We start from the raw sequence: 12,850 nt of genomic DNA on the forward strand, positions 1-12,850 counted from the left end.
GCTGTGTTGTAATAAGAATAATAACTTGCTTACATTCTAGAAATATTATTCTAGCTTTTGGGTAGAGATTGAATCAGAGTGAAAAACAAACAAAAACAAATGTGACATTTTGTCCTTAAGTCTAGTTGTACACTGGGTTAAACATATTAAATTTCTCAACCTATGAGTTCCATATTTCTAAAAAAATTTTTGAATTTCTTTTCTTTTCTTTTTAAAAATAAATGTATTGGGGTAGCATTGGTTAATAACAGTATATGGGTTGCAAGTGAATGCTTATAATACATGATCTGTATGTCTACCACCCAAAGTCAAATCATCTCCCATCGCCCTGACCGGTTTGGCTCGATGGACAGAGCATCAGCCTGCGGACTCAAGGGTCCCAGGTTCGATTCCAGTTAAGGGCATGTACCTTGGTTGCAGGCACATACCCAGTAGGGAGTGTGCAGGAGGCAGATGATCAATGATTCTCTCTCATCATTGATGTTTCTATCTCCCTCTTCCTTCCTCTCTGAAATCAATAAAAATGTATTTAAAAAAAAATCATCTCCCATCACCATATATTTGGTGCCCTTTACTACCCACCACCCCTTTCCTTCTGGAAACAATCATATTGCTGTCTGTGTCTAAGACGGTTTTTTGTTTGTTTGTTTTCCTTCTCTGTTCATTTGTTGCTTTCATTTTTACATACTACATGTGAGTAAAATCATATGATTCGTAACTTTTTCTGACTGACTTATTTTGCTTAGCGTGATATTCTCAAAGACTGTCCTTGTCACAAATGGAGGTGTGTCATCTTTTCTTACGGTAAGGGAGTAATCCATTGTAGATATATAATAACAAATGTAGAAGTTGTGGAGGAAAAGGAACCCTCATTCACTGTTGGTGAGTATGTAAACTGGTACAACCACTATGGAAAAGAGTATGGAGGTTCCTCAAAAAATAAGAACATAGGTACCATATGAACAGCAACCCCTTTTCAGGGTAACTACCTGAAAAATTTGAAAACATTTATTCACAAAGATACATGCTCCCCTATGTTAATGGCAGCATTATGCACAGTGGAAACTTTTATATTTCTAGTAGCCTATGTTTCATGATAAACCTAGAGTAGCAGAATCTTATAAAAAGTCTCTTAAATTACAAATAAGGCCAAAATCCTTCATAAATAGCAGGATAAAGTAAGAATATTCCTCTATTTTTCAATTGAACATGAGATATTTTTTTTTAGAATAAAAAACTAACCCAAATGGTGTTCAATAATAATGGTTGTCTTGAAATAACTAGAGATTTACGTACCATTGGCTCTATTGGCTCTTTCTGCTTGGGAAACTGAATTTTTTCTTTTTAAGAATAATTCTTTAGTGTGAAATTAATTACTTGTTCTTAAGAAATTTTGTTTGATTATTTAACAATGGAAAGAGAAATCCATGATCAAGTATGTATATAATTGTAAATTGTACAGGCAAAATACTTTAATGGTTAGGGCTAGTTTGGAGAAGTAGTAATGGGAAAAAAATGAATGTGCTGACATGGCAGACATTAAAGGGTATGTAGTGGTACTTTAATTCTACCACTCATTACCTACTTTGTCCATTTTTATAGATTAATAATTGCAAAAACTATTACAAATGGGCCTAAAATAACACAGAAATTGTTTTTCTCTTTTTATGCTATTTTAACAATGAGTAAGTTTATAGAATTTTCACACCTACAAATGTTTTCATTTATATCACCACAGCCAATATGGTGTAGACCTAAAGCCATACTTCAATTCTTTTTTTTTTTTTTTTAAATATATTTTATTGATTTTTCACAGAGAGGAAAGGAGAGAGATAGAGAGTTAGAAACATCGATGAGAGAGAAACATCGATCAGCTGCCTCCTGCACATCTCCCACCGGGGATGTGCCTGCAACCCAGGTACATGCCCTTGACCGGAATCGAACCTGGGACCTTTCAGTCCGCAGGCCGACGCTCTATGCACTGAGCCAAACCGGTTTCGGCATACTTCAATTCTTTTACTTGCTTATGCCTTCAGCTATAAAAAGATAGACTCTTGTCTTCAAAACATAGTGAGTTTCCCATTATTGTGGCTGTCACACTAAAGCAGGATGAGGATATCACTCGATAAAACACTGAAGTTCTTACATCTCAAATATTGTGGTAATATACAGTAGAATAAAAAATATCTAATAAAATCACCCTTCTCAATATTTTAAAATATTTTCCTCTCTTTTATTTGTATTATAGAGTTTAAAACAGATGGCTTAGTGGTTCTCAACCTTCCTAATGCCGCGACCCTTTAATACAGTTCCTCATGTTGTGGTGACCCCCAACCATAAAATTATTTTCATTGCTACTTCATAACTGTAATTTTGCTACTGTTATGAATCATAATGTAAATATCTGATATGCAGGATGTATTTTCAGGGGTCGCGACCCACCGGTCGAGACCTGCTGGCCGTTAGAGTAACCTGAAGGGCAGGAAAACGTTGTGAAATTCAAGATGGGTATTGATTGTGCCTATGTCAGTGGACAAGAATGTAACGATTACTCCAAATAGTAAAGACCGAAGGGGTTGAGCTCCTGTCCTAGTGTGCCACCATTTGACACAAGTGTTAAAGGTTGCCGACCACTTAAGTTAGAGCAATCATTTGTATCAACATGGTTTCCTGTCTTCACTGATTACCAATAGGTTGGTTCAATTCAAATACTACATCTTATTAAAATATGATGCTGAAAAACCTTATAAATAAAATGATTTATTTAATTGTTCTTGGAATTTAGTATAATCTCATTCAGATAATAAATAAATGCCTTTGTAAAGTGTAAAGGTAGTACTGTTGTCTTCTTGTAATGACAAAGGTGCTTACTATCAGTAAGAAATACAGCTTTGTTAGAGGAACCTTGAAAAAAAACACACATTTTTCCAATAACATTTTTCATTCTAATAAACCACTATTTATAAGATTAAATTAATGGAGTGATAATATAGTTATAGTTTCTTGATAATTTTAGGGCAAGCCATTTTCAACATTAGTGAACAGAATTTATGACCTTTTTAAAAAATTTGATGGATGACTCAATTTGAAATTTTAATAATTTTATTGAAATACTTTTAAAATAAATGTCTTGTGTTTTCACAAAGTGTAGAAAAGAAATATGCTGGAATTATGACATTCAAGGGATTCATTTTTATGAATGGAAAATAGACTCAAACTTGAGATTATGCTAAATAGATCATGAGAAAGGGGTTCTTGTCTTGTGGTTTTCAAAGAAACCCTTGCCAGAATCGGTTTGGCTCAGTGGATGGAGCCTCGGCCTGCGGGCTCAAGGGTCCTGGGTTCGATTCCAGTCGGGGGCATGTACCTTGGTTGTGGGCACATCCCCAATGGGGGGGCGTGCAGGAGGCAGCTAATCGATGTTTCTCTCTCATCGATGTTTCTGGCTCTCTGTCCCTCTCCCTTCCTCTCTGTAAAAGGTCAATAAAATATATTTAAAAAAAAAAAAAAGAAACCCTTTACGCCCTGGCCAGTTTGGCTCAGTGGATAGAGCATCAGGCTTCGGATTGAGGGGTCCCAGGTTCGATTCTGGTCAAGGGCACATGCCTGGGTTTCGGGCACATCCCCAGTAGGGGGTGTGCAGGAGGCGGCTGATCGATGTTTCTCTCTCATCAATGTTTCTAGCTCACTATCTCTCTCCCTTCCTCTCTGTAAAAAATCAATAAAATATATTTAAAAAATAAATAAAAAAATAAAAGAAACCCTTTATTTTATTTCATTATAAAAATTACATAATTACTGAGTTAGTGAATATTGAGTATACTGAATGATGTTTTTGCCATTGCCCAATGTCAATATGGATACATTTAGTTTATTACTAAAATGAAGATGATTATCCTCAAATGCATATTTTTTTGGCATTTAAAATAATATTACAGACAAAGTAAAAATTTATAATGCAAGATTAAAAAGGACAGGGACAAAAACTGCAATTGGGTACAAGAGGAAATAATTATCTTTTTATAGCAATTCTTCAAAAGGCCCAAGGACTGAAGATAGAATGAGTTCACTTCATTCTTAAAATGAAAGCCTTTAGGGATTAGTTGACAATTTTTTCTTAGGTATCTGGAAATAGACCCGGAATTAATGGCAGGCCATCAGAGTAACTGAATTCAGAGCATACCATCAATACATTAGTAAGGTAATGGAAAAATAGAGCATATTGATATAGAAAAAAAAAGATTCAGTTATCAACTTGGTAAGATAAATGAATAAAAATTTTCTTCTGTATGTGAGTTTTCAAGTATCTAATATTACCCCAAATATCTCCAGAAACCTAAAATTCTGAAGAATAAATATAAACTTCTAAAGCATGGAAGAGAAAGTTTGTTAAACAAAAATCATCTAGAAATATATTAATTCATATAATTATAAATTACATTTAGTAAAAATATTTCCCACCACAATTATCCTCCCTGAAAGTGTTTTAGTAGGAAAATTTCCAGATGTACTTATCTGTGCCATGAATGCCTTCAGTATATATCTAGTAGAGACATACAGCTGGATAGATGTTTAAAATCATATTTCATTCATAGCTGGTGGTGGGAGTTGGCATAATTTGGGATGTTTTAATGATGTTTCCCTCTTTTTAGTTCCATATATGTACACTAATGATATTTATTAAAGTATAATTTTTAAAATATTAAGAAATATATCTCCTATAAATTGATTCATGAAAATTTATTCAACTAATTAAATGCTGGAGCATGTGAATATACATTGAATAAATTAATGAAGAGCTATTACTATATAATTGCTCCATTAGATACAAAATTGGTTGAAGTCCAACAGTCCATAATCTATAATCATTTGGATTACCTGTTCCACCTGACAGGAATTAATTCCTTTACTGAGGAAATCTCCTATCAAGTCTGGGACTACAGATCAGTAGTAAACAATGTCATGCACAAGTCATTCTCCTAGATAATCCTTCAGTTACCTTTCAATATAAAACATAAAAAAGATAACTTTTTTCTTTAAGTTTCAGAGTTGTTTTGTTTTGTTTTTGTTTGTTTGTTTACTTTTTATCACCTTGAGATCATAAGTAATCTTGAAAGATTATTTTTGTTCACAAAAATGTTTGTGGGTTTAGATTTGACCTGATTAGTTCAAAGTACTTACAACCTCCGAAAGGCATTGCGATTGTCCTTTTACTGTTTAATATACAAATGGGTGTTATAAGAGTATTCACTAACCATACAAGTCTTCTTGAGTTTGCTCTGTAAAGCTAGGGCCATTCCGTATTGGCCAAGTGCAAATGCCAGAGGACTAACTATGGTCCCGAAATTCTGATACCGAATCTCTGGTTGGGTTTGGAAAAGTTTGGCTTATTTGATCATCTATTATATTCCAAAGCTAGAAAACCAATTACAGGACATTTTCTCTGCCAGAGTTCATGTGCGGTCCTCAAGAATTTGGGTAAATTCCTCTTTTCATTTTTTTCCTGTAAGAAATAGACTTTATTAGGCACAGAAGGTGATTAGCGGGCAGAGATACACAATGGCTAGTGGGCTTCCTCCCGAGCCGGAGCACAGCGTCCCAGGGGAAGGACGGTGGCGTGTGTTTCGTCTGCCCGCCCCTCAAGGCTGCATGCGGATGGCCCCATCCAGCCGGATGACCTCTCCGTTGATGAACCGGTTCTCGATGATGGACTGTACCAGGTGCGCGTACTCAGCAGGGTGGCCCAGGCGGCGGGGGAAGGGCACCTGGTTGGCCAGGTAGTTGCACACTTTCTCGGGGAGGGTGGTCATCAGCGGGGTGCCGAACAGACCGGGAGCGATGGTTATCACGCGGATGCCCAGGGGCGCCAGGTCCCGGGCAATGGGCAGCGTCATGCCCGCCACGCCCGCCTTGGAAGCGGAGTATGCCGCCTGGCCCACCTGGCCCTCGAAGGCGGCCACGCTGGCCGTGTTGATGATGACCCCTCGCTGGCCTCCCGGGTCCGGTGCGTTCAGGCCCATCTCCCAGGCCGCGAGGCGGATCACGTTGAAGGTGCCGATGAGATTCACGTTGATCACTCGTTGGAAGTCCTCCAAGGGGTGGGCCTGCCGGCTCTTCAGGTCGTAGGTCTGGAGGGCCACCGCGATGCCTACACAATTGACGGCCACGTCCACGCGGCCAAACTTTCCTTTCGCTAAAGCCAGAGCTGCGCGCACGTCCTCCTCCGAGGTCACGTCGGTTGGGGCGAAGGCGCAGCTCTTCCCCAGCCGCCGAGCCTGCTCCTCCCCTTCGGAGCCGGGCATGTCCAGCAGCACAGCACTGGCCCCCTGTCCCACCAGCCGCTCGGCCGTGGCCAGACCGAGGCCCGAGGCGCCCCCGGTGATGACGGCCACCAGGCCTTTCACACCCCGACTCACCGCAGCCATCTTCCCCCGCCTCTCCCGCGCCCCCGCCCCGCGCCGCCCCCGCGGTCCGCCCCTCTGCTCCCCCCCCTCCCCTCCCCTCCCCTCCCCTCCCCTCCCCTTCCCTTCCCTCCCCTCCCCTCCCCGCTCTTCTGCAGGTGCTGCCCGCTGCTTCCCTGCCAGGAAACAACTTCTTCACTGCCTGTGAGGTGGCACTCCGCAAACCCGGTATTGGGTGAGAGCCATCTGAGAGATTTAGGGACATTTTCATATATATACTATGTGGCAAAATATGTCACAATATCCCCGGTGAGCAGGAGCTCAAAGCGTCAGATTCGCATATAAAGTCAACGCATTTCTCAATAGTGGGATTGCCATGCCCGATTGCAGTAAATGAGAATCATTCTCGAATGTGACAATTTGATCAGATACTGGTAAATAGGAAGACAGGTTTCACTGAATGGATGCAAATGACTCTCTTGCCCTAGAATGTAAGGAAACTCAAAAAAGTTGCTTGTTTCTGAATTCTGGGCAAGGGCCAGAGGAGGTAGGGGTCAGTGACAACCAGATACCATTAAAATGTTTTATTTCCTTTTAAAAAATATAGTCCACTAAATTGAGGCTTAGAGATAGTGACTTCATCGATCCATAAAAATAGAATATTAAAAATATCATCAATAATATTCCACACAAGTAACAGCAGTTAAATTGCACTTGTCGGTTATTTAATCCTGGGGAATTAATTCTGTTGGATTGAGGATCAGCAGTGTGTTTTCATTTGTTTCTGGACAATAAAGAAATTTCTATGTAATGTCTCACTCAACTGGTATATCAGAAAGTTGTCTAAGCCATGTCAGCTTGGACACCTGTATACAACAGCCTACTCTTTGCAGTATCAGTAGTTCAAAGTATCTAATACTGTTCTTTCCATAATGCAGTGTGATTGTCCATTTGTTGTTTAATATACAAATCCTAGATGCAGATTATAGCAGAGCCTTCAGGCCACCATCAGAAGGAAGCAAAAACCTGTTTGATAATGATAATAAATGACTGTGGTCAATTTCTTGCCAACAATATAAGAACATAGAAGAGTAAAATTTTTTATTGGGGTGCAGTATATAGCTATGTGCTAAGAATTTGATCCATGTTTCCTGTGAAATTAAGAACGAACCACGGATTACAAAGTCATTGACAAATCTTCAAGGTATTTTTATAGAAATATTTATATTAATAATATTATAATTCTTCAAACTTAGCTTTGGTAGTCTCAGCACCTTTTCTGATTCGACAATTCCTATGCAGGTCTTAAATTGTATTTTGCTAATTGAAAACCATGGAAGACAACAAACAAATCTATATCTAGCATCACTTAGGAATTGAAAAAGGAGTTTTATATCACTTCAAGGGGGTTTTCTGGGAAACATAAGAGATGTTTTGGTGTAAACATTTTACTTATAATTTTCATTTTTTTCTGAAGTGGAGGGCCTGCTCTTCTAACAATCCTATATAATAAAAGGCTAATATGTAAATCGACCGAATGACTGGTCGCTATGACGTGCACTGACCACCAGGGACAGACGTTTGATGCAGGAGCTGCCCCCTGGTGGTCAGTGCGCTCCCACAGGGGTGCCCCGCTCAGTCAGAAGCTAGACTCATGGCTGGCAAGCGCAGCAGCAGTGGCTAGAGCAGCCGTGGGCAAACTACGGCCCACGGGCCGGATCCGGCCCGTTTGAAATGAATAAAACTAAAAAAAAAAAGACCGTACCCTTTTATGTAATGATGTTTACTTTGAATTTATATTAGTTCACACAAACACTCCATCCATGCTTTTGTTCCGGCCCTCTGGTCCAGTTTAAGTACCCATTGTGGCCCTCGAGTCAAAAAGTTTGCCCACCCCTGGGCTAGAGCCTCTCCCGCCTCTGTGGCAGCGCTAAGGATGTCCAACTGAAGGCTTAGACCCGCTCCCTAGGGTCTAAACAGATATCTAAGCAGATATCTCCTGAAGGCTCCCAGACTGTGAGAGGGCACAGGCTAGGCTTAAAGACCCCTCCTTTGCCCCCCCCCCCCCCGCAAGTGCATGAATTTCGTGCACCAGGCCTCTAGTAAAATCAGAAGCATAGAAGACACTGAGGAATCTCAAAAGGAGGTGAGGATGGGTAAGTGGGAAGAGATTAACCAAATAATTTATATGCATATATGCACACCCATGGACACAGACAATAGTGTGGTGGAGGCCTTGGTTGGGGGCAGGTGCAGGCTTCAAGGGGTCAATGGGGGGGAGAAGGGAACATATGTAATACTTTCAACAATAAAGATAAATTTTAAAAAAAAGATAAAACATGGATACCTGGGCAACAAATTAGAAGGAAACATATCTTTTATATGATAGGAAACTGTTCTATTTTTTAAAATGAAGGGAATGATAAAGTTATCTCAAAAAGATAAAATCATTTTGGTAGGCCATGGAATCTCTACTATTTCTGGGCAGATTGCACAGAAGGTAAAAGAAGATCATTTATCATTTTAACAGTGTGAAAGTCAAATTCCAGTTTGGCATCGATATTTGGCAGTAAACTCTTCATGGCATCTAAAAAATAAGCACATCAAACTGAGCCAACTTTGGCAAAACTACACAACCCTTGTGCTTTACAGATCCAGATATTTTAAACTAAGACAAGCAAAAATCCCCTTCTGTGAGTATTGGAAACATTTTTATAACCACTCAGCTTTTGCTTTTCACTATCCTTTTTCAAATTATGAAATAAACAAACACATTAGACTACTCGTTTTATATGAATTGATTAAAAAACACATTTTATTACTTTGTGTCCACATTTATGCTTCTGGATCATCATTTTCCCTAAGATAATATCAACTATTCATGTTAATTATAACTTTTAACCAAAAGAAATCATATCAATTTCAGAGAAAATGCTTAGAGACGGTTCATTAAGAAATGTCTATCATGCCGATGCCGGTTTGGCACAGTGGATAGAGCGTCAGCCTGCGGACTGGAAGGTCCCAGGTTCGATTCTGGTCAAGGGCGTGTGCCTGGGTTGCGAGCACATCACCAGTGGGGGATGTGCAGGAGGCGGCTGATCGATGTTTCTCTCTCATCGATGTTTCTAACTCTCTATCTCTCTCCCTTCCTCTCTGTAAAAAATCAATAAAATATATTAAAAAAAAAAGAAATGTCTATCATACTCAAGCATCCTAGTAGACTATCAAAATTCATGAATATGTACAACACAATTTTCTACTGCTACATACATTTTAAAATATCTTTTTAAAGTAGAAAATAAGCATCTTTATTTAGGTGACCCAATGGGAGAGTCTCTTGAAACACATAAAAATAAGAAGCAAAATTTATGTTTACAATTATGCTTAGTAATCAATGTTTTAGTACTTACCATTACTGAGTAACTAAACAGATATCCAAAGAATATTAATATATTAACTTTATTTAACATTTACAGGTTATTTTAAATATTATAAATAATGTTTAAGCTAATACATAACAAATATAATTAATGCTATAAAATGTTTATTGGAATTATTATCCAATTTTGTTAAACAGTGATTTCCTTTTTCAAATTCTCAAAAATGTAAATAACTGTCAGCTTATTTGATCAATAAACCCATATAAAACATTTTTGACATTCATTCTAAAGAGGATATTTTATGATAAAAAAAAATCTTATGAATATAAAATCTAGTGTTATACTTAACTAGAGGCCCAGTGCATGAATTCGTGCATGGGTGGGGTCTGGCCAGCCCACCCCATTGGGGCTGATCGGAGTGAGGTTGGCCAGCTGGCCCCAACCCCAATCGAGTTGGTTGGCTGGCCGCAGTGCACGTCATAATGATCCATCATTCTGGTTGTTCTGGTCATTCCTATTGTTCCGGTTGCTTGCATATATATATATATATATATATATATATATATGATGATAAAAGACATATGCTGCTTTTTTATTTACTTAGCAAAATTATTAAATCTTTCTAATTTGTCCAAAGATACATTTTAATTATGTTAATCTGAATTCATAACGTTATCTTTTTTAATTAATTTTTTTTAATTACAGTTTACAATCACTATCATTTTATATTAGTGTCAGGTGTGCTGTATAATGATTAGACAATCATATACTTTGCAGGGTGTTCCCCCTGATATTTCTAATATGCAACTGGTACCGTATATAGTTATTACAATATTATTGACTATATTTCTTATGCTGTACTTTATATCCTCGTGACTATTTTGTAACTACCAACATAGAATGTTTCTGAACAAGGAGTTTCAGTAAGAAAGTTTTATTTTTTTATTCAATCATTTTATAATATTAAAAATTCTGTTTCTTTAATTTCTGTGAATTTTGAAAAATACATACTCTTCATATATCAATATAAATAGAGTTCTTTTAATTTAAAATATATGATAATTGAATTTATTAATACTGTTCAGATATAGCAAAATTATTCACACTCACCTAAAAAAAGGTAAACACTTTCCTCAATGACACACCCAGAAAAGTGTGTAGAGACCCCTCGGCTTCAGAGCTGCAGCTTTAGCCACAAATAAAAGGTAAACCTAGTCAAGACCTCAAAAACTTGCTCTCCTTCCCAGTTAACAAACAGATATCTAAAGAATAATAAATACAGACTAGATTCTCTGTCATCTTTCATGTGACAGAGGATTGATCTCCATTGTCTATTGACAAAGATCATCAAATGGTCAACCATAATACTCAATGTCCATTTATGTTTCCCACAGGTAAAAAATAAATTTTCAGTCTGCATGAATCAGAAACAAACAAAAATCATAAACTAAAAACACACACAAAACTTTGAGATTCCCAGAGTCATTAAACTAAATAAAGATGTCCTCAAGATTAAATAGCCCAGTAAATACATACACTTTTCTGCATGGCAGTGTACTTGGCCCCATCAGGTGGGCTCAATTGCTTTAGTGGATGACCTACAAAAGTGCTAATTTTCAAAAGATTCAACAACATGACTTCCATGTAAATATAAAATGAACATGTTTCACATATTTTAAACCTTTAATTAACTCTTTAATTAATGAGATGAACCATTAAGAATATATTAAAACTGGTCCAAAGAGCATTTGGCAAGTTTAGATAGATAGATAGATAGATACACAGATAGATAGATAGATACATAGATACATAGATACATAGATACATAGATAAATACATAGATGCATAGATGGTTGAAAGAGAAAGAAAGAAACTGAAAAGAAAGAGGAAGGAAGTAAGGCCTGAAGGAAGGAAGGAAGGAAGGAAGGAAGGAAGGAAGGAAGGAAGGCAAGCCTGAAGGAAGGAAGGAAGGCAGGCTAAGATGTAGAGATAGAGGTAGAGGTATGTATAATTTAACAAATAAATGTCTGGATAAGATAGTTTCATTAACTGCAACTAGGCCCATAAACTATAATTTTTGGTATTATGTGTTCTGTTAGATAGAAATTATTTGCATCTCCTCCTGATAAAATTCTGCTAGTTGAGTTGTAGTTTCACTAAGTGTGAGAACTTTAATCAAAGTTTTTGCCCTTGTATGATGTGAGGGTGGAACAAACTTCCCTCTACCCTCAATGTACTTCTGGCTGTTCTAATAATCAAATAGACATGAGAAAGATTAGCAAGAGATAATAACCAGATTTAACACATACATATGTATGGGAATCCCACATACATGAGAGACTCAGAGACCCAGTAGGCATGAGATGTTAAGAAATAGAAAGATAACATCTGTATATATAAAAGCCTAAGCAACCATTATGACTGGACGACTGGACACCTGGACAACCGGCTGGTAGCTATGACATGCACTGACCACCAGGAGGCAGATGCTCAACACAGGAGCTTCCCCCTGGTGGTCAGTGTGCTCCCACAGCCAACTTCCTGTGGCCGGCCAACCTCCTGCTGTCCGTCCCCTTGCTGGCAGGCCCCCAATCAGCCAGATTGGGACTGGACGAGATGGTCCCAATCAGCCCCAATTGCCGGCCAGGCCGAGGGACCCCACCCATGCATGAATACGTGCACTGGGCTTCTAGTGGGTACATGAGACAGGTTGAGCTAGAGATGACTTAAATTGCTTCAGGGGCTTCAAAGGGTCATTGCAGATGCTCAGTAAATATAAGTTTTTCCTGCCCTACAGATAGGTCAAAAGAGATTATCTCTGACAATGGCTTATTATGGCCAATGCCTTTAATTCAAGTTCTTCTAGGTCAGGGGTGAACTTCTGGCCCACAGGCCATATAAGCCCCACAGAATCATTTGGTCTGGCCCTGCCAAGGCATTAGTGGTGAGTTAATTAAATGTTTGACTAATTAAATATAACAGGCTACTTTTTTTAAGCAGGCTAATTTTTAGGTTGATAATTTTGTATGGCCTGCAAATGATATTATAAATATACTAGAGGCCCGGTGC

At 38.3% G+C, this 12,850-nt stretch overlaps 1 protein-coding gene across 1 annotated transcript; it reads right to left on the reverse strand.

The window, feature by feature from the left end:
* Positions 1-5,637: 5,637 nt before the first annotated feature.
* HSD17B10 (hydroxysteroid 17-beta dehydrogenase 10) lies at positions 5,638-6,425 on the reverse strand. Its single transcript, XM_070407774.1, has one exon. It carries the CDS (start codon positions 6,423-6,425, stop codon positions 5,640-5,642), a length of 786 nt encoding a protein of 261 aa, XP_070263875.1. The 3' UTR covers positions 5,638-5,639.
* Positions 6,426-12,850: the final 6,425 nt, after the last annotated feature.

Source organism: Myotis yumanensis, unplaced genomic scaffold (genome assembly GCF_028538775.1).
Source record: "Myotis yumanensis isolate MYYU_CA2020_CCGP unplaced genomic scaffold, mMyoYum1.0.hap1 SCAF_1, whole genome shotgun sequence".
Classification (NCBI taxonomy): domain Eukaryota; kingdom Metazoa; phylum Chordata; class Mammalia; order Chiroptera; family Vespertilionidae; genus Myotis; species Myotis yumanensis.